The sequence below is a fragment of the Paroedura picta genome, chromosome 11 (genome assembly GCF_049243985.1).
Source record: "Paroedura picta isolate Pp20150507F chromosome 11, Ppicta_v3.0, whole genome shotgun sequence".
Classification (NCBI taxonomy): Eukaryota; Metazoa; Chordata; class Lepidosauria; order Squamata; family Gekkonidae; genus Paroedura; species Paroedura picta.
Genome location: NC_135379.1, coordinates 29,878,724 through 29,900,655, shown reverse-complemented (window position 1 = coordinate 29,900,655; position 21,932 = coordinate 29,878,724). Strand labels below are relative to the sequence as shown.

Genomic DNA, 21,932 nt, shown 5'->3' with positions numbered 1-21,932 from the left:
TGTTTGGGCCAGACTACACAATATGTTTTTTTAAAAAACATGGTTCCAGGGAATTTGGACCCAATTTATATTTTTGGCAGTCACGCAGAAGCTGTAGGGAAAGTTCATTTGAAACTCTGCAGCTGCCTGATTTGGCTCAGGACCATGATGTGGGGGAGTTATTCGCCCCTCTTTGAAGATGCTCATGTAGTACTTTAGGAACAAGCATCTGCAAAACGGATAACATCCCTCCAACAAGACCATTTAATTCTTGGGAAATGGAGGTGGAATCAGGAGCTCTTCTTCCCTTGACACTCCTGTCTTGAGCTGAATCAGGCCCCACAGAGTTTTAAACGGACATTCCCAGCAGCTGCTGTGTGGATTGGAAAATGGAAATTGGGTCTGGGGATCTAGAGCCAACTTGTTAAAAAAATGCCTGGTGTGGTTTGTTCTGGAGCCCCAGCAATTGCTTTGGGGGGAATCTGTTATAGGATTAGCTGTTTTGCTGCCTGCTGTAAAAGTTTATTCCTTCCAATATATGCTACTTGTGTAAATAAAACAAACACCACAAAGATACTGTAAGTTTCCAATGGCTTCTCATCCAAGGGAAACTAAATCCTATCCTGGTCTTCTCTTGTGGGAGTATTTATTTATTGCATTTTATTTACAGAGCATTTGGCAATAGCTTAATCAAATTAAAATTCATACAGGATAATGACCGATGATGTACCGGCCAGAACACCCGAAATGTTGGCGACAGGGCTTTGAGGAAAATCCCCAATTATGCCTGACCATCCAAGGCCCGACCCAGGTTGTCGGAAGACCTGCGTTAAAGAAATGCGGATTCTTCTGTAGGCCTGGGGGCGCTGCGGGCACAGGTGAGGGATGGGTCGGGCCGGCCCTGTGCATAATTGGAGGAACTGGGCTTTCATGCCGGTGCCTCCCCTGACCTATGGTGTCCCTGCAGGGATGCCTCTCGCTCCTACCAGTTCTGTGGCTCTGCGGAGCTGACAGGGTGATCCCCCCACCCCCACTATGGTGGGAGAGCAGCATGCTGCTCCCTCACCATCATGCAGTGGTGGGACCATGCCCCCGATCTCCCCCCACCGCCGCCACTTCCAAGCGCTCCTGGCCCCGCATTGCATGCGTGGGGCTGTTGCGCTGGGGCAGCCACCATGCACTAGGGAAGCTCCACCCCTGTGTATAATAGGGGGGCGGCATGGCTTTTTCCCCAGCACAACAGAATGGTGGCAGCCCGGTGCGGCTGCTGCCATGCATAATGGGTCAGTGAAACTAAAAACATGCCAATTCCCACATTTGTATTTCCCATTTCAAAGCAGATCAAGTAGTAATCAGAGATTGAGAACATTATCATATATCATATTCACAACTTTCAAAATAAATCTGAGGCACTATAAAAAAAGGGGCAAAATGTTAGTTTTGGCACATCTTTGTTTTCCTTTAGTATTTTCATGTTAAATGTGTTTGAAAACCTTTAGCCTTGTAACCTATAGCTTATGGATACTGCACCAGAAATTCCTGCTGAGAAAAGCTCTTCTATTAATGGAACAGTCTCACTGTAAACCACGTGACAACCCAGAAGACTTATAAATGCAACTAAATTTGCATAGACAGGTTTGCCAAGCTTCCTTGGCTTCAAAAAGCAATAATTTGTAATTTAGGGGGATCTCTTTGTGGCGAGACCCAATCATGCAGCATTTGGAGAAAACAAAAATGGATTAAATGACACTAGGAAGGAAAAAGAATACCCTTTATTTCTCGTAATATTTTCTAATAGCTGTGCATCATTCAGAAGCAGGTCGATGGTAGTATATCCCTTATAAGGAGAATTATTACGGGACAAACATAAACATTCCTCTCACTTTGAGCAAGATTCTATTTCTGAGAGGTCTGAAATGGGCTTCCATTTACTTGTTCCCAGTAACAGCAACAGAACCTAAACAGTTTGAATGCCTGCTTCATTTGAATTTTCGTGACAGCTTTATGATCTGTGACTGCTTACAGTAAGCATTTTAGAGCAGGAAATAAAAGAGAGAAATGAGGTCATGAAAAAATGCCACTAAACCCAGATAAAGGAAGCCTTTTCAGTATTCAAAATAATAAAATCATAAACATTGATTAGTTGGGAGAGGAGCCTCTGTGATGGAGGTGGCCGGGGTTAGAGAGTCTAACAGCGTTGCTACTCATATTGACTAGAACATACTTGTGGGATTTCTTTTGAGAATGACAGAATGCCTTTTGACAGTCACCAAATTCTGCAATTCAAATTTTGTTAACAGTTTAGTGGATGGGTCTCAAATGGAGAGTTTTAGTAAGCATAAAAAAAAAGAATACCACATTCTTGCTTTAAAACAGCTTTCTGTATTTATGCAACCATGTGGGTTCATTTTGAGTTGAAAAACTAGAATTTAATGTTTCCTCAAATGGTGATTTGGCTACTCCTATTGAAGCAGAGTAATGAAAAGATGAGGCGACAGGGTAGCGGTTGGAGACATTACAGCTTCCTTCAAAATACAGCATACATTGTTGGTATTAGTCAATTTAGGGCAACGTTGGTGTCTGATACAGAAGAATAATGACAAATCATATCAATGAAACATGCAATACATAGCAGACTTATTAGGAAACTGGTCAGGAGGGGTTCAAGTTGGTTGTTGTGTTGGTCTGAAGTAGCACAACAAAATTTAAGTCCAAAGGCACCTTTAAGACCAACAAAGATTTATTCAAGGTGTGAGCTTTCGTGTGCATGTACACTTGTGTCTGCACACGTCTGTCTGAGGAAGTGTCCATGCACACAAAGGCACCTGGAATAAAACTTTGTTGGTCTTAAAGATGCCATTGGACTCAAATTTTGTCATTTTGAGTTTTGAAGATTTTACTTGGAGCATTTCATTTCTTTGTTAACAAAAGTATTTCTCTGCAAAAGAGAGCTGGTAAGTCATGGCTGAAACTACAGAAGCTGGTGGATGGCCATGGGAAGCACTGGGCCTTCGGGGAGGGCGGTATATAAATCTAATAAATAAATAAATAAACAAACAAACAAACAAACAAATAAATAAATACGTTTGCAAGCCACTTCCCTAGAAGTGCTATTAGTGTGCCAGCAATGCTGCTGGGATTTTCAATTTTTAAATTTCCCACCAGAAACTCTTTGGTATAACTGATAATTCCTACCACTACAGCACTTTCAGGTTTTCTCCAAAATTAATTTAATTTTCCCTGCTGGCACTTTGAGGCTGGGCAGCCTTAGTTAAGACCTACTCATGTTACAGTGAAGACGTGTACACCTTGCCTATATGTTTGTATTTACTTTACAGATGAAACCAGGGATACTACCTGAATAAATGTTGGATTTGTACTGCATGTTCAGCTGTATGTATGTTGAGTGCAATATAGATTTATTCCTTTTACAACAATGCCCTATGAACAAGTCTGTTTTTAATGGTTTATTGAATGGCAGAAATATAATGCACCTGTGGGACTTCTGGAGCATCTGGTTGTCTATTGTGGGGGAAGAAGATGCTGGGCTAGATGGACCTTCTTTTCACCTTCTTTTCCTGAGTTGAATTTTACTTCATCAAGTCTTTGAGTCATAGACTTGTCTTTTTTTACAATGAAGTGCTATGCGCACTGACAGTACAGTATTATTATTAGCAAAAATCCCAGTTACAATCTCTCATGAACTAAAGAAGTGCTACTGAGCATGAATATGTACAAAAGTGATAACACTATACTATTCACCTATCAAGACAACATTCTGACATGATGGTATACTGTCAATGGTCAGTTTCAAATTGCTTTTGTATTCTGTTTTAGCAACTGGTTGCTAATGGATTTTCTGTCATTTCAGACAGATCAAGCTACTAGCAGAATTTATTTGCCTGTTCGTGAGTCAAGTTAGCAAAACATGGTTGCGCTTCTTTTATTCCATTTTCTACTCCTTTGCTGTATTTCTGAATGCTATGGTCTGCTGTTTAAAATGTCCAGTGCCACTCCCCACCCACCCTTTCACCATGCAATCTTTCGTGGTATTTTTCAGTGCTCTAAGTTGAGCATTATAGTGCTAAATCTATATAGCACTTCAATGATATAGTGGCACACTCGATTGTGTGCTATATTGGCTTAGCGCTGTAGCACTCAATTTAGAATGCCCCCCCCCCACACACAACAACATTAACAAAACATGTACAGTGAAAAGGTTGGGAAGTAAAGCAGCACTGTTTGAAATGACCATAGAATTTCAAATACGGCTCATTGATGGAAGGAAATTCAGTATATGAAACCCCTCTCTGTATCGCTTTACTCAAAATTGCTCCTTGAGCAGCTAGAGTGGATGGCTATAATTTCTAAGAGTCTGTAATTGGCTATAATTACTAAGGCTTTCTCAAGAACAAGTCATGTCAGACTAACCTTCTCTCTCTCTCTTATTTTTTTTAGAAAGTTACTACCTTGCTAGATCAGGGGAATGCTGTGGACATTGTTTACCTTTATTTCAGTAAGGCTTTTGATAAGGTTCAGCATGATATTCTTACTGGCAATTTGGTAAAGTGTGGTATGGATCCTATTACTGTTAGGTGGATTGAGAACTGGTTGACAGATCACATCCAGAGGAGAGCTATAAAGATGGTAAGGGGTTTGGAGACCAATACGAATGAGGAAAAATTGAGGGAACTTGGTCTGTTTAGCCTGGAGTGAAGACAACTAAGAGGTGATATGATAAGCATTTTCAAATACTTGAAGGGCTGTCATATAAAAGATGGAGCAGCATTGTTTTCTGTTGCCGCACTGGGTTGGACCAGAAGAAATGGGTTGAAATAAATTCAAAAGAATTTTCAGCTAAACATCCGGAAGAAGTTCCTTACAGTTAGAGCGGTTCCTCAATGGAACAGGCTTCCTTGGGAGGTGGTGAGTTCTCTTTCTTTGCAAGTTTTTAAGCAGACAGAAATGCTGATATTATGAACTTAGGGAGATTGCGAGTGGGTGGGCAGGAAAGGATGTGCCACTGTTTGTGTCTTGTGGCCCTTTCTTGCATACCCAGGGAATTGCTAATTGCGGCTGTGGGATGGTATATGAATTTCCTCCAGGCCAGGCTGTATTCTGGAGATTTTTGGTGTGTGTGTGGGGGGAGGATAATTTGCGCATGAAATTGGGGTCACTTTGGTTAGCCAGGTAGTTTTGAGTTCCTGCATTGTACAAGGGGTTGGACTAGTTGACCCTGGAGGTCCCTTCCAATTCTATGATTCTATGGCCAGTAATGAATAGCTAATTGCGGCTGTGGGATGGTAGATGAATTTCCTCCAGGCCAGGCTGAATTCTGGAGATTTTTGGTGTGTGTGTGGGGGGAGGATAATTTGCGCATGAAATTGGGGTCACTTTGGTTAGCCAGGTAGTGTTGAGTTCCTGCATTGTACAGGGGGTTGGACTAGTTGGACCTGGAGGTCTATGATTCTATGGCCAGTAATGAATAAGAATCGATTTAGAATATGAAAATCATTATAGTTTTCCCTCCCAGTCAAAATATCTGCAGGCTGCAAAAGGACAGTGACAGAGAAAGGCTTGTGAGGAGAATATGCTCTGAATGAAGAACCCACAGAGCGAACACCAATCCATCACAGAACTCAGGGTGCCAGATGGGAACGAGACGCTTATTAGCTTCTGATGGTTGAGATACTAGGGCAGCAGGAGCTCTTTGGAGGCCCCCTTCAGCTGTCAAACTAATCTACAAGCAAGTTAGGAAAGATTTAATGGACTTCAGACAATCCGGTTTCAGGAACTACAATGGGACTACATCGATTTAAGTCACAGCATTTTCACTTAACTATATTGTTGTCGTAGCTCTGATCCAGAAACCATTTCAGAGTGCACAGTTGCTGTTTTACTAGTGTGTTTTCCACTGACTTCAGATCACCTTCTTTCATGCCACTAGAAGTTATAATTATGTCAACAGGGAGAGTAATTTCAGTGTAAATAGCATTTGTTAGTTCAAGTGATGTCCTAAATGGGCTTTTGAGTAGAAGACTGAACAGTAAATTAAACTAAAAAGAATAAAGTGGGATTAAGATTAGCCCCAAAGGTCAAAATCAGTGTACTGGATGCCATTTTATGGTTAACCTATTATGTATAGACAGAATGCTTCCACAGTATTTTGACTAAACTGTATAACCCAAAGTAAGTATTAATAGCCATTATAACAATTGGAGAGAGACATAAACACAATATAAATCTCCCCAGATAGAGACAAAAGAGGCATTTATTAACAATTAAGACAAATATAAAATCACTATAACCCACAGCTACCATTATGGTATGACATTATACGGGCCAGTTACTTAACTGCTTGAATGTTGGCTAAGCCAGCAATAAAATGGATAATAAAATAGTGCTGCTGTCTAAAGTGAGCTTTTCTGCCTAATTAAAGATAAAAAGTGAATACCAAGGCATAGCTCACGAAACGTAGAGCCTGTGTAGTGTAGTAATTAGTGTCTTATAAAGACATGGATGCCAACCTCCAGGTGGGATCTGGAGATCTCTCAGAATTACAGCTGATCCTCAATTTACACAGATCAGGAAATGGCTGTTTGGAAAGTGGATTCTATACCCTGTTGAGGTCTGTTGAGCCTCTGCAAGCTCCACTCACTGCAGACTCTACCCCCAAATCTCCAGAAATTTTCCAACCTGGAGCTGGCAACCCTAGACTAGGATCTGAGAGACTCAGTTTCAGATCCCTGCTCTGCTATGGAAGCTCACTGAATGGCCTTCAGCCAATCACCTGCTCATCTACTTCCCAGCATCATTATTGTGGCTGTAATATGGAGGAAGGCAAACTATTGTTATGGCAGCTCTTAAGAGATCCTCAGCATGCAGTAGTTTAAATTATATAAGACAGGACCTGTAAGACATGGACAATGAGAGATGAGAAGTAATGTATCTTTTGCCCTGTGAGACGAAACCAATGCCATAAGTAAACAGTATTAAGTGATGCAGAAGTTCACACTACTGGCATACCTTCAACCCATTTCTGGAGTTACATGTTTATATAAATCATTTTCCTAGTAACTAATTAAGAAATCAAGTTCAAGCAAGTGGCCTTATTCAGAGTGGGGGCACTGTTTAGATACTGAATGCAATCTCATTTACTACTGGATAAGTGAAAGTTTTCTAGTCATTATTAGTAGACTAAAGGTAAAGGTATCCCCTGTGCAAGCACCGACCTTGGAAGAATGTAAGGCTGAGTCAACCTTGAGCTGGCTGCTGGGATCGAACTCCCAGCCTCATGGTCAGAGCTTCAGACAGAATATCGGCTGCCTTACCACCCTGTGCCACAAGAGGCTCTTATTAGTAGACTAGGTCATGTTTAATTTGTTCTTTTCATTGCCTGTTGCACAACTGTTAAGCCTTACCAGTGAATCTATTGATCCAAGTCCTCATTTTCACAGATAAGCTTTATCAGCTCATGAATCATATGTTTCTATTCCCCTATACCAATATTATTATTTATATTTCTATACTGCCATCCCCTGATGCTCAGGGTGGTTCACATAGAACGTAAACAATACATAGAACTTTGTGTCTTCATAACATATATTTATTATCTATTTATTATTTGGATTTTTATCCCATCACTCTCTGAGGACTTGAGGCGGCTTATACGAAGACAGAATTAAAACTCCATTAAAATAAATCATAATCCCCGATACCATTAAACCCATAAAACTGCGGCATAATCCCCAATCCTTCCCCAATTTACAGTCAAATCACCACAGGTACAGGGATCACAGAGTGGAATAGCAGTTGTCCCTGCAACCCAGCCTCAACCAAAGACATCGCGGAAGAACTCCGTTTTACAGGCACTGTATACTATACTATATTATACTATACTAAAAGGTAAAGGTATCCCCTGTGCAAGCACCAAGTCATGTCTGACCCTTGGGGTGACGCCCTCTAGCGTTTTCATGGCAGACTCAATACGGGGTGGTTTGCCAGTGCCTTCCCCAGTCATGACCGTTTACCCCCCAGCAAGCTGGGTACTCATTTTACCGACCTCAGAAGGATGGAAGGCTGAGTCAACCTTGAGCCGGCTGCTGGGATTGAACTCCCAGCCTTATGGGCAAAGCTTTCAGATGGCTGCCTTACCACTCTGCACCACAAGAGGCTTGTACTATACTATACTATACTATACTATACTATACTATACTATACTATACTATACTATACTATACTATACTATACTATACTATAGTATAACAGTAATAACAACTATAACTGAAAGTAGCAATCTGATTCATAACAGTGCAACAGGTCCTTGGTTCAAGTGTATGGGAGCCCTGCAGATGTTATTGATTCTGGTTGGCCTCAACTAAATGCCTGGTGGAAGAACTCCCTTTTTTGCAGGCCTTGCAGAACTGTTTCCGTGAGGGCCCTGATCTCCTCCGGGAACTAATTTTACCAGGTAGGGGCCAGGACAGCCCTGGTTGAGGCTAAGCGGGCTTCTTTTGGGCCAGGGACAGAGCAGGGGGGCATAAGCGGAGAGGCGGTCCCTCAGGTATACTGGACCCTGACCACATATGGTCTCTAAGGTAATATTACCAGAAACTTTAGCCTGATCCGGAATTTGACTGGTAGCCATTGCAGTTGATGGAGGATGGGCTGAATGTGGGATCGCCACGGTATTATTGTGAGGACTCTGGCTGCTGCATTTTGGACCAGCTGACGGTTCTGGATCAAGGGCAGGCCTAAGTATAGCAAGTTTCAGAAGTTCATTGGCTAGGGGTTCCAGGGTCAAGTAGGGCGCTAGTAGTTGGCTTGGTGCAGATGGTAAAATGCCAGCTATGCTACTTCTGTGACCTGGGATTCCATTGTGAGGGAAACATCCAACATCCAGGATCACGCCCAGGATCCTGGCAGAGCGAGCCGTTGAGAGCTGCACACCATCCAGGGTGGATAGGTGCACATCCTTGCATGGGCCCTTCCTACCTAGAAGTACTTCAAAGCAAGAATGCAGTGCAAAATTGCTTTATTAGCACCCTTCCTCCACTAGGTCTTAAGAAGCAGCTGGCATTTCTCTCTTCTGCCTTGTGTTTCTTTTAATGTGCTGATATCGCTACAAGTCCTATTAGTTTAGCATATCCTACCTACTCAAAGATGTACACTTTTCTTATTGGATCTGTATGTCATTTTTAACTGTCCAATCATAGATGAGTTACAGAAACGCTTGTAGGGTTTTAAAGGAGAAAGATGATCAGCGATGGTTTACCATTGTCTACCTCTGTGTTACAACCCTGATATTCCTTGGTGGTCTTCCATCAGCACACTAGCCAAGTGTTTACTAGCATGGGCTGTCCAGGTCAGGGCATCTTGTAATTAAGCATCAGAATAAGGCGGTACAGTTTTAAATAGAAACAGTTTAATATGTCAAGTCCCATATGTGGAGCTGCAGTAACAACCTTCTCCCCCCCTTTTACATTACATTGATAATGAAAAATGTTAACAAGTTGCAGCTGCCTTATGACCACACTGTAAAGTTTTCAAGGCAAGTGGCTTGGATTAAAGGAACAGTCATCAGAAATAAAATACACGCAGCCTATTTGATGTTAATCCTACTTTGCCTGTCTACAGGCAGTTAGAAGTAGACTTCCTTACCCACTCCTGACTGATTACTGATTGGAAATTTTAAAAAATTGGCCTGTCTCCCTTTGCATTTTTGATGCAGCTGCCCTAAGGATAAACTCTTCACGAACTCAGGAAAGCGTGAACTGGAATAAGCTTTTTAAAGACTGCGAGGTGTCACGGGACTCCCGCTGCATCTACACGTATGAATGCTAATTCGGGGTGGAAGAAAGAAAGGGGGCCTGAAAACAATCTAACCCGATGAATAGCTTGAAGTCACAAGATGTGAATAAGACCTTTCCCTGGCTTGAGAACAGAATTACAGGAAAGGAAAAGTACTTCGGGAACACAAAACAAAGGAAGGGGAGTGCCTTCCGCTGCCGCCCTCCCTCGCCTTTCTTTTTTCCTGCTTCGTTCTCTGCCTACAGGAAGCGTCGGCTGATTGGCCGTCTTTTAAAGCGGGCAGGCGAAGCTGCCGAAGAGAAGAAGGCTGTGATTGGTGGTAACCAAGGTTGTGGAAGACTCTACGATTCGAATCCGACTCTATCCAGTGAGGGAATCCTTCGCCCGGAACAGCCGCGTTGCTTGAGGCACCATGTTTTATATTGGAACCTAAGCCTGAGATCAGTTCACGGCTAAGCGATGTTATGCCCTCGTTAAAAATGGCGTCAGCGAAGGGGGAGTCACGTGCCAGGGAAGACCGCTACCGCCCGGCGTAGGCAAGGGAGACCCAGTTAGCCGGCCCATAAAGTCTGGTATAGCGTTGCACGCTGAACGCGCTTTCGTAGCTCGGTTTAATGGGCGGAGCAATGTAAAGGGAGCGGCGCCCCGTAGCTCCGCCTCTCGGGGAAGGTTTCTTCACTGACGTCCCGGAGCCGGGCAGAAAGGGGCGGGGCTTTGCTGTTTCCTCCCTCTGCCCGGAGAGCTGCCCTCGCGCGACCACCTGCCTCGACATGCACAGCTCCCCCGTCATCCCCGAGGAGGTCGCCAGCCTCTTGGCAGGTAGGGGTTCCCCGCGCGTGCGGGGCTTGGGGCTCGCGCCGCTCCTTGGGGGAAGTGGGGGCGTGTGAGGAAACCCCTGGGGGTCTCGCAGAAGGCAGGGGTGGGTCTCTGATGGGCGGGGAAGAACGGCGCTCTGGATTCCCCGGAAGCTCGGGCGGGGAATATAAACTTGGTAGGTGAGTTTCCGAGGCGTCGCAAGTCGAAGATGTAAAGCTCCGCCGTCAAAGGCTGAAAGGCAAAGTCTGCAGTCAGAAAAGGATCTCCGTCCACCTTTTAGAAAGCAATCTTTCTTCTTTTACTTCTAAGGGAAGACTTGAGCTACAAATTATTTGTACGCTCTAAGATTCCAGCTTTGCACCCTTTAGTTTTTTATTCCTAGATTAAGCCCTCAATCCTCCACTGGAAAAAGGCAGGTTAAAGTTGTCTTAAATATGTTTAGGTCTGCTTCTGCGGTGGAGTATACTTTAGGGCCGCACGATTCTAAACTGGCTTACGTTTTCATATTACTGAAAAATGAAAAGGCACTTTAATGTTGCATTTCCTGATTCATGCAATATATCTATGACAGTCCATCCACTTCCTTCCCTCAGAGGCCAGAGTTTCCCTTTAGTTTTCTGTTCCTTTTAATGACTGACCTGTGCTAGTAATGTGTTTCTTCTTTGCTGAAGAACTCTGGCTGTCCCACGCTTGCATAATAGGATATTTTGCCTGAAGGATCAGGAGCCCACTTTAATCTGAAGAACTAAAGTAGCATTCCAAGGCTTTTTGAAATTCAAAAATAACAAAAATATTTTATTCAACCTAGAAGGTCAGGTGAAAGCTGGGGTTGAAAATTTCTGAGGTAAAATCAGTATATGCCCAGAGTTTAGTTCTAATGTTTTAGGTTTCTTAAGAGTTTCAGTATGTTGTGAGGGTTTTAGTCCATGTTTTCCTCAAACATAGTACTCGGCTATCTGAGAAATACGTTAATGGCATTTTGGGGGTATTTTTTAAAGATGATTACAGATTTTCTGATTTGATTGGCTACTGTTATAGCTGATCCTAAATAAACGCAGGGTTTCTTATTTTTTTGGGGGGAGGGAGGTTATTCAGGGAACCTCTGTGGTCTGTGTGCTTCTTTTAGTCAGGTGTGCATGTGAAGAAGAGTTTGTTCTTATAAGCCGCTTTCCTCTACCCAAAGGAGTCTCAAAGCAGCTTCCCTTCCCTCTCCCCACAACAGACACCCTGTGAGGTAGACAAGGCTGAGAGAGCTTGGTTCAAACAACTTTATCAGTGCTGTGGCGAGGCCAAGGTCACTCAGTTGGTTGCATGTGGGAGAGTGCAGAAACAACCCTGGTTTGCCAGATTAGAAGTCTGCATTCCTAACCACTACACCAAGCTGGCTCTCAGAGAGCTCCCCACTGCACACAGATGCTGAATTGGGCTGATTTTTTAATTGTTTTCTTCTTGGGTCTATTGCTCCCTCCCCCTTCAGGATTTCTGAAAAATCCCAGATCCTAATTAGGGTTGGGCACTTTGGCCGCCAAAGTGGCCGTTCGCGTCCAAAGCAGCCAGTGGTGTGGGAGGGGGTGGAGGGGCAGCATGGGTGCTGGCGTGCTAGTTGTCGCACGCATGCAGGCTCTGCACCTGCATGTGTGTGCCAACTTGCACACCTGTGCTGTCCTCCCTCCCCCCCCCTGTGCCGCGGTGCTGGCTGCTTTGGGCGTGAATGGCTGCTTTGATGGCCGAAGTACCCAGCCCTAATCCTAATACTATAGTGATGTTCGGGCCCAGGATTTTTTTGGAAACACTGATATATGGGGTGGGGTCCAACAGACCTCAACTGAAAAAACATACATACCTAGTTTCCATAGGCAGTTAATAACTAGACCAGGAATCTGTGGTCTTCAGAGCAAACTTTCTGTTTGATGGGGTGGGGAATTTTCCTCTCTCTAGAAGAAAATTCCTTGGCCTGACTTGGGAGTCTTTGCCTACTTCCCAAACTACCACCAACTTTCTGCAGTTCCCCAGTCTGTGCCAAACTGTTCTCTGTCAGTGCAGAATTATGAAACTTCCAGTACTCGACTCTTCTCAGGTACAGCTAAAATCAGAATCAACTCAAGGCAGAAATCTGACTGAATCACTCCTCAGGATACAGCTCTCTCAAGACTTTCTCTGTGCAGCTGAAGCTAACCAATCAGATTACTTGGAGCAGCCTGTCACTCAATACTCTGTGAAGAATTAACCCTTCACAGTCCTTCAACTGTTTGTATAGCACTCTTAAACTTTTAAAAAGCACAGTCCTTTATACTTCCTATTTTTGATGAAAGACTATTTGCATGAATTACTTTTGCAAACTCTGTTCCTTTTGTACCTTACTGACAACTTCCTTTTATTTCCTTGTCTTTGCAGAAGCTTTTAAATGAAATATTAACAATCCTGGTTATAGTAATTCAACAATCCTGGTTAATATTAAAAATCCCCACTCTTTCATGCCAGTGAACAAAGTTAGGTTTGTGGATGCGGCTGGCAACAACTTATCCATGTGCATTCTCTGTGGTGGCTCCCACCTTGTGCAATGGCCTTTTGAAGTGTTAAGGAAGGATCCCATACTTCTATCATTTTACAAAATTTGCCAACCAGAAATGTTCTGGGGAGTATATTTATAAAGGGTTTAGGTATAATATCTGTAGTATAAAGGAACAGTCAGGACAGTGTTTTTATAAGGAACCAGAACTAGAATTGTAGTTGACTACAGTGTTTATTGTTACATAAGTTTTTAACCCACATTCTGTTAACTGTTTTATCATGCCATGGATACCTTTTTGTCTGCACTATTTTCTAATTTTGTAAGCCTGGTCCTATTGCATTATTGATTGGCATCTAATGCTGTTTGAATGCATTGGGGGTTTTATATTTTGTGAATGGATATGAGGGAGAATGGCAACCTGTAAATAACTAGGTGTTTGTACTTTGTTATCTACTTTCTGTAAAGGTAGCAGGAGCAAATGCAGTGATCCCTGAAATCCTAACTGCTGAGTTAATTGGTGGGCCATTCTTCTTGTTTCACTCTTCATCACAGTGAACAACTCAGGCACTCTTCCTGAGGCCTGTCTAAATGCAATAGTAATGCCCACTTACACAAAAGGAAGCCAAACTCTTCCAGCTAACCTATTAGTCTCCTTTCAATTGTAGGGAAACTGTATCTTGAGGGGCAATATTCTGGGACCAGAGCAGATAGGGTTTACTCAGTGACCTGTTGGGGGCTAGTAAAGTTGTCCTACAGCCCCCTAGATCATTATTCCAAGCTGAATAAGTTTGGTAGGATATCTACTGGTTTTATTCATTTCAGAGGAGTAAATTACAAGCTGATTTCACTTAGCATGAAATGTACTTCCACAGCAAAATAAAAGTGATGTGAAAAGTTTAGTAGTCTGAGTTTTACATAGTAGTCTGAGTTTAGTAGTTTTACATACTCTAAATTGAAGGATTCAACTTGTTTAAAAATATCCCAACAGTTTTTCCTGAAAAATAATATGCTAAATAGTCCTGTAGTTCTGAGGAGGAGGGTGTATAACCAAGAATTATTTCACCATGTTCTTGAAGTAATCAGTGAAATGATTAGATACTTAAAGGACAAATAAAAGATAAATGATAGTACCTCTTTTACTCTCAACTGTTTAAAAATAAACTCTGAGGCTGTGGTTTTGAAAAATAAACTCTGAAAGCCTACTGAATGCTTGATAAATCCATTGTATCATTTTGGTTGGACACACAGACATGCGTGCACGCTTCCAGTGTGTAATCCTGCCTTATGATAAATAATAATAACTATGGGAAGTCTACTTGAGTAAAATGAACTCCTACTTGCCAGCTTTCATAACTGTAGGACAGCCATTAAAGAAACCCGTCCATATATACTTTTGCAGTTTTGATGAGCAAACTGGTCTGGGGATGCCATCACAAGAATCCAATGGTTTTTATGTATCATGTGCTGCTTAGCTTTTGAGTCAAATTAAATATTATACATTATTTCCTTAGGATTTCTGTTTGTTGTGTGCTGCGGTAGCTTGGTGCTGGTGAAGAGGGGAAGAGTTATGTCATTGCTGGAGCAGCCTCAAGATGATGGGCAGGTTTTTGGCTACTGACCGATCTTGTTTGCGTGATCAGTTATCCTAATATACAATAACAAATCAGTGAATCACTTGCTATAAACTTGAATGTCTTTTTTTAGTGAATCAGAAACAAGTGAAGAGGAAATTGACTACAAACAAACCATTTGAGGATCTCTGGTAGTAGTCAAAAACTTTTCGAATGGTAGAAAGGCAATTAACTGGCTGAACTAAATTCCTTCAGACTTGACAGCTGCAACAGTATTTATTTAGTAGCACTAGTTTGCTCCTAGAAGGATCTTAAGCAAAAACAAGTATGATAAAAGTGAAAGGGAGATATCGAGACTAGTAAAGATGCGGCAAAAGAAATATAGCAGAAAGTATGAGATGACAGTAGCTCAATGAAGGCTTTGCAGAAAAAAAGATGAAGAAAGGACTAAGAATAGATGTGAAGGAGAAGGCTGTTCTAGTCAAGAACTGTAGTCCAACAACAGCTACAAGAGTAAGGTAAAGGTATCCCCTGTGCAAGCACCAAGTCATGTCTGACCCTTGGGGTGACGCCCTCCAGCATTTTAATGGCAGACTCAATACAGGGTGGCCTTGCCAGTGCCTTCCCCAGTCATTACCGTTTTACCCCCCCCCCCCCCCAGCAAGCTGGGTACTCAGTAGGAATGGGCAAAATGGCATGTTGGTTCCAGGATGAATAACTGGTTTCAGAAGGTATTGGCATGGCTCTAGGGCATGTTCCCCTGGCTGTCCATTCAAACTAGCCATTGAGGTTTCCAGTCATGATGATCTAAAGACATCCAAGGGAATACTGAAGATAATGTTAAAGATTAGTTGGATCATGTCCATAGACAACAGTAACAATCTAATGTAGAGTTAAATGTCCATGAATATTACTGAACTCTGTTTGATTCTGGCCAGTAAGTACAGTCTAAATATATTCCTATGCTCTTAGACTGTCACCGATATCCAGCTTCTGTTTTTCCAGTTTTTCCACTCTCATATAGGGATGGGCAATATTCTTTTCCGGAAATAAATTCAGAAAGGGAAGCTTAGTGAGATAAATCCATAAATCAACGTTCTAAACCTACCCTACTGCCCTAGAAAAAGTGCCCTCTTCAGTCAGGCAACTTCTCTTTACCACATTTACATTTAATAGAGTCTAGCTGAGATCTAAGATTTTCTACTATTTAATTCTCTCACATAAAAATCTAACTGTTCTAGTGCTTCATTTCCAGAATGAACATTACTAAAATGAATGGTGATCACCATGGAATTCTGGATAACTACATGAGACATAATCATTATGTGAATATCATTTAAACCGATTACCTTTGCAATTACCATCTATTAAAACAGTACTGAAATGAGACCAGATACATTGAAGTTTAAAAAATAAATGAAAAGAGAAGTGGCTGACATTCTTGAAATATCTTGCAATATTTGAAACATAGTTCAATCGTCTTTGCTATACATTAGAAAATAAGTGCCATGTCAGTAATAAAACTGGCACAGGCCATTTTTATATACTTGCTACTCAATTAGCTTTTTTAAATTAACAATTTAGTTATCTCTTGTCTTTTGATTTCTGTTCCAGTTATCTGTCAGGAAACAATGTGAGGTAAGATAGAAGATAAAATCAAAGCTTATGTTCCATGTTTTTCTTTCCTCCCCTTTTCTTCTTTTATATTACATCTCTTGTTTTTGTATCCAGTTTTAGACAGACTCTTGCACAGGGGGCTCATCAGCTCATTCTACCTTTGCACCAGTTTCATCACCTGATTGCTTGCTTGCCAACACCACCACCTTCTTCATGCAGCTGCATATGCTTGCCCAATTCAAACTTTGTCTTCTTAAGCATCTTGACTTTCTGAACATATACATCATAAACTAGATAGATTCACTGTCGTCTTGACCGATGCTACTTGGATCAGCTTACTGACAACTTCTTTCAGGTCATTTGTTTGTACTTCTCGTGTCATGATTTCCGCCATTTTCTTCTGAATTTGGCAGACCTGCTGATGCTGGACATAAGAAGTCTTGTGAATTTAATTGTTTATCTTCTTGGTGAATTGTTTCTCTTCTTGGTGAAGCCAACGCAGAAAAGGTGTGAAAGATACCCATCAGTAGTTTTGACATCAATATGGGATTCAATCATTGTCTGCCACTTTTTGAGCATTGAAAACATTTTGTCACATGTGTGGTTATTTTATTGGTTATTTTATTTTTAAGGTTACTTTTTTGAGGGTATTATTATTATTAGAGAATCTGTTGGTGAGAAATAATTAGAACGAAATAACAACATTGAAACAGGTATATTAATTTTTAAATTAAAAATATTTTATTATATATATATATATATATACACACACACACACACACACATACACACACACACACATACACACACACACACACGATTAGATGTTATGTATGGAGATGAAACATGATTATGTGTTTAATATTATAATATCATTGAAGAAGAAAAATGAAAACGAGGTTCTACTTAGGAACTCATTCTGATACTTAGGTACTTATATATTTTGAGAATAAACGTCATTGTTGAATCACCAACGCGAGATTGGTACTTCTTTGTTTGCATGGCAATTTATTTGGCAGTTTTATCCTTGCACATTCTCTGTGATCAGCTTCTTCATCGTCTGTAGGTCAGCGAGACTTACTTCAAATACATGGACATTAAGCCCATCAGAAGCAATTTTTGTTTCCTGGGTCCTGGTGACCAGTGTTTTCCTAATGTTTCAAATATTGAACATTGCTGGTTCCTTGACATTGTACCAACCATCCCTCTTTGAAAAGGGATCAGTCATTTTTTCTTAACGCCTTTTTTGCTTCCTTTTGTGAGGCACTTGTTCTTGCTGACTGCCATTGTGCTGCTGTGTTTTTATTTTTTTGAAAAGGTATAGAGCCTACCAGTGTGAGAGACTGTATACTTTAGTTTTGTTTGTCTGAAGGAGCAAAACAAAATTTGACCCAGTGGTGCCTTAAAGACCAACAAAGTTCTATTTAGGGTATAAGCTTTTGTGTGTACACACACTACAACAGCTCCTCCTCCTCCTCTCCTCCTCCATCGGATTTCTAACCCGCCGTTCCCCTGAGGCTCGCGGCGGGCAACAAATGATTGTCTTATCGCAGGCTGGAAGTCTGCTCCAGTTTTCAACTGGCAGTCTTCCCCCCTATCCTACGGTAGTAAATTCTGTGTGTTCTGGGAATGGTCTGTTTCCTCATATTTGAATCTATTTTAACCAGCTTCAGTGCGTGATTTGTTATTAGCTGCATAAATGGGTATGACATCTGATTCTCAGCTGTTCCCAACATGTTGGTCCTTAACAGAATGTTCAAGGGATTTTTCTTTCTTTTTTGGCTAATTTACAAAGCCATAGTTTTTCTACATAGCTGGAGCGTGTTCCACATACATAGAGACAACTGTATTGTCGCTCTTTCCTCCCCCCCCCCCCGTTTTTGCTGTTTTCATCATCTATATGGGGACAGCCAGTTTACTATTAGATCCAATGATTATAATTTATCATTTGGGTTCTTGTAAATGTTAAGTGTACTGGTCGCATGTTAACAATGTGGTGTTGTTGACTACCCAGCTTACTGTGGAGATGGGACTTGCATGCTTTTAGACTTTTGGGTATTCATAGATCATAGGAAGACTTGTCACTTCTGAAAATATGCTTTTGTTAATGGAAGTGCCGAACTATGTTCAATTTTATAGTAATGGTATGTGCATGAAGCAGTTTATTGTCTTCTAGCTTTTGTTCCTCAAGTAATAGCGTATATATTTGTATGTTTTACATCGTTTGACAGTTTATTAAAACTTGTTGGATTTTTGTTCATTTAATGATGGCAAATGTCAAACAGCATTTGCTGTACTAAGCATAAGCCCAGCAGTGAACAAATCTATCCAATTTAGAGTTTGAAATATCTTTCAATTATACTATGCCTGGAACTGATAAAGTAACTTTATTAGATAGTTTAGATATTACTGCCATATCTGCATACACACACACGGAATATTTATCTTCTGAAAATTACCATTTCTCCTCTTGACATATTTCCTTTTTTCCTTTTTCTTTCATGACTTAGGTGTTGACAATTTTATATCAGATATCCTAAAAGGAGAAAATTTATCCAAAAGAGCAAAGGAAAAGAGGGACGTTCTGATTAAGAAGATAAAAGACATCAAGTCCAGGTAAGGAATTTGAACTCTCTATTTTTAATCTGTGTACAATGCATTTACTAAAATTGAGTTAGCCTTGTAGTGAGCTTGTGACATATGTCAAATATTACCGTTCATGTTTCACAGACAAAGAATTGAAGCTGAGGCCACCCCAAAACTCTCCCTGTCGCAATGAATGATTTAACACTGCAAGTCCTGGCCTGAGCAAAGTTTGATACAATGTTTGAAATTCCCAGGCCAGCCCCAGTGACTGCCCACTAGGAGATCCATGATTGATTATTGGTCTCTGATATTATGAGTACCTGATAGGTGGGTTTGAATTATGAGGTCACTAGAGTGGGAGGTATGGAGTAATCTCATCAGTGGAACAATACCTTGGCTAGGTGTAATGTGTCGCTAATGGCCCTGTCTTATTTAATCAGGAAGGATTGGGGGAGTCCAGTGGGTAAGAGATGCTGCTAGGCAGAAATTACACTGGACAAGAGAGGCAAAAGAGTTGCAGTGAGTACTTGGAAGGGATATTCCTTTCCTGTAGATAGTCTAGATATCTGGGATGGGCTGACTGGAATTTCTGAATTGCACAGATCCCTGAAATTAGGAATGTCAGAGTTCTCCGTTGATCTGAGCTAGATGGATTGTTTATCTTCAGAGAGCAGTCAAGGCATTCTGCCTAATCTGTGAAGACATTTGCCTGCACAATGGAGCGTTGTAGGAGAATGGAATAAAATTTCTGGGATTTTTATATAAACAAAACTGTAATTGACATTGGAAGAAAATTTTGATCTGTGCAGAAAAAGTTAATCTTGGTGGATTGTTTTATCTAGGGCTAGGGCTGCACATGGGAGCAAAAGTGGCATGGTATAGCCCAGTCTTGTCAGTTCTTGGAAGCTAAGCCGGGTTGAGATGTGGAATGGTATGCTGTAGCCAGTGTTTGCTGGCAGTGGCTCATGGGAATTGTAGTCCATGAACATCTGGGGGACCACAGGTTGACTACCCCTGCTGTAGCCCAACCTTGGTCAGATCTCAGAAGCTAAGCAGGCTTGGGATGTGGAATGGTATGGTATAGCCCAACCTTGCTCAGATATCCCAAGCTAAGCAGGGTGGGAGATCAAGGAGTAGTGGAAGGCAATGGCAAATTATAGTTTTGTAATAAAACTATAATGGTGTGAGTTATGCGGTATGTAAAGAGGTGGGTAGAGCCTCTTGTGGTGCAGAGTGGTAAGGCAGCAGGCATGCAGTCTGAAAGCTCTGCCCATGAGGCTGGGAGTTCAATCCCAGCACCCAGCTCAAGCTTGACTCAGCCTTCCATCCTTCCGAGGTCGGTAAAATGAGTTCCCAGCTTGCTGGGGGGGGTAAACGGTAATAACTGGGGAAGAACCTGGCAAACCACCCTGTATTGATTCTGCCATGAAAACGCTAGAGGGCGTCACCCCAAGGGTCAGACATGACTCGGTGCTTGCACAGGGGATACCTTTACCTTTAAAGAGGTGGGTATGAATTTTTACAAAAGAACAAAGATTGAGTCCAGGCCAACAAAGTTTTATTCAAGGTGTAAGCTTTCACATGCATGCACACTTCTTCAGAAGTGTTTATACAGATGAAAGTTTATACCTTGAATAAAACTTTGTTAGTCTTAAAGGTGTGTCACTAGACTCAAATTTTGTTCTGCTATTTCGGACCACCGCGGCTACCCACCCAAATGTGTATTTACAAAAGAAACATTCTGCCTTCTGTTTCATTTATTTGCAAATTCTGGATGTTTAGAATGTGAAACTCAATGACCTCTGATACCATAAACAAAAAGTTGTGGAACATTTTTACTTGGAGGAATGTTTTGCCGTTTGATTTGGGATTGAAAAATGTCCTGAAATGCAATACGTGTATATTTTTTTCAGAGGTCGGTTGGATGGTTATGTTTCTGAAAGTTGTGATCCACTTTGTATGAATGATCACTTTATAGCCATTGTATTCATGGTGTAGAATATTTTACCTTTTGTATTTTATTTGAACTGTTAATGTTCTGTTTTTAATTTCTGTTGGAAGGGGAGAACTAAACATGCTTTGAATAAATACAATCTTATCCAGAGAGTAATTTGATTGATTTCCATCCACTTTTTGCTGCAATACGTGGCATATTCAACTCTTTGAGTGTCTGACCACTTGTCCACTTTGAATTTCAGCAACAAAGCTGGGCTATAAAATAAAGTTAATAAACTTATATTTTCTTTTCCCTCCCACCCCCTTTCTTTCTTCAGCTACCCTCAGGAAGTTCCAGAAAGCGGTATGTATCTGGCTTTTTATGTGACATACATACTTTGTTTGGTGTTTGGCTTGGTAAGATTTATTCAGTTATATGTATGTTTAAAAAACAAACTTTGTGTGTTCAGGCCAGGCTTACTATCATGGCTGAGAGTGCTAGCTCCCCCTCCTGGAAGAAAAAGTGGAAAGCATTCGTTGTTGGGGGATGATTTTTTTGTGTGTTTTAAAAACAAAATATGAAACCAACAATTAAAAACAAGCAAAAAAACTCTCTGCTGATATTGTAATTGTATTATTTACTGTAAAAATGCATTTATAATAACTTTCTGATAGGAGCTCCAAACTATGCAACATAGCTTAAACTGACATTTTTAGCATCCTTGGAATGTGTATGCAAATAGGCATTATTAAATAGAGTAGCATTTTGGCAAATGGATCAAGGCATATTATATTGCATGCGGTTGGCAAAGTAAATCAAATACTAATCTTTTCCTGAAGCAGAATAACTTTTAAAAATGTTGCCGTAGTTGTGTTTCATCCCCCCTCACCCCTATTGAATATATGGGAATGGGAACAAGATCTAAATGCTATAACTGGAAACTGAATTGTGACCTACAGATTACCTTCCACTAGATATACTGCAACAGATTTTTATAGTCTCATTAAGAACTGGCAGATGCAGTGCTCTGTTCTGACTCTGAACCTGAAATGGCCCTTATTTTCATTATGCTAATTCTTGAGGTCATGACCTGCAGCTTGTGAAT

At 41.2% G+C, this 21,932-nt stretch overlaps 1 protein-coding gene and 1 pseudogene across 1 annotated transcript in view; one reads left to right on the top strand and one right to left on the bottom strand.

The window, feature by feature from the left end:
- The first annotated feature begins 10,123 nt into the window (after positions 1 to 10,123).
- The window catches only part of SKAP2 (src kinase associated phosphoprotein 2), a 122,193-nt gene continuing 110,384 nt past the window's right edge, over positions 10,124 to 21,932 (top strand). The window contains exons 1-3 of the mRNA XM_077304575.1: positions 10,124 to 10,608; positions 18,816 to 18,921; positions 21,165 to 21,190. Of these exons, the coding sequence (XP_077160690.1) occupies positions 10,560 to 10,608; positions 18,816 to 18,921; positions 21,165 to 21,190 (181 nt within the window). The 5' untranslated portion in view covers positions 10,124 to 10,559. The remainder of the gene's footprint in view (positions 10,609 to 18,815; positions 18,922 to 21,164; positions 21,191 to 21,932) is intronic.
- On the bottom strand, positions 16,422 to 17,592 carry LOC143821032 (small ribosomal subunit protein eS1-like; annotated as a pseudogene).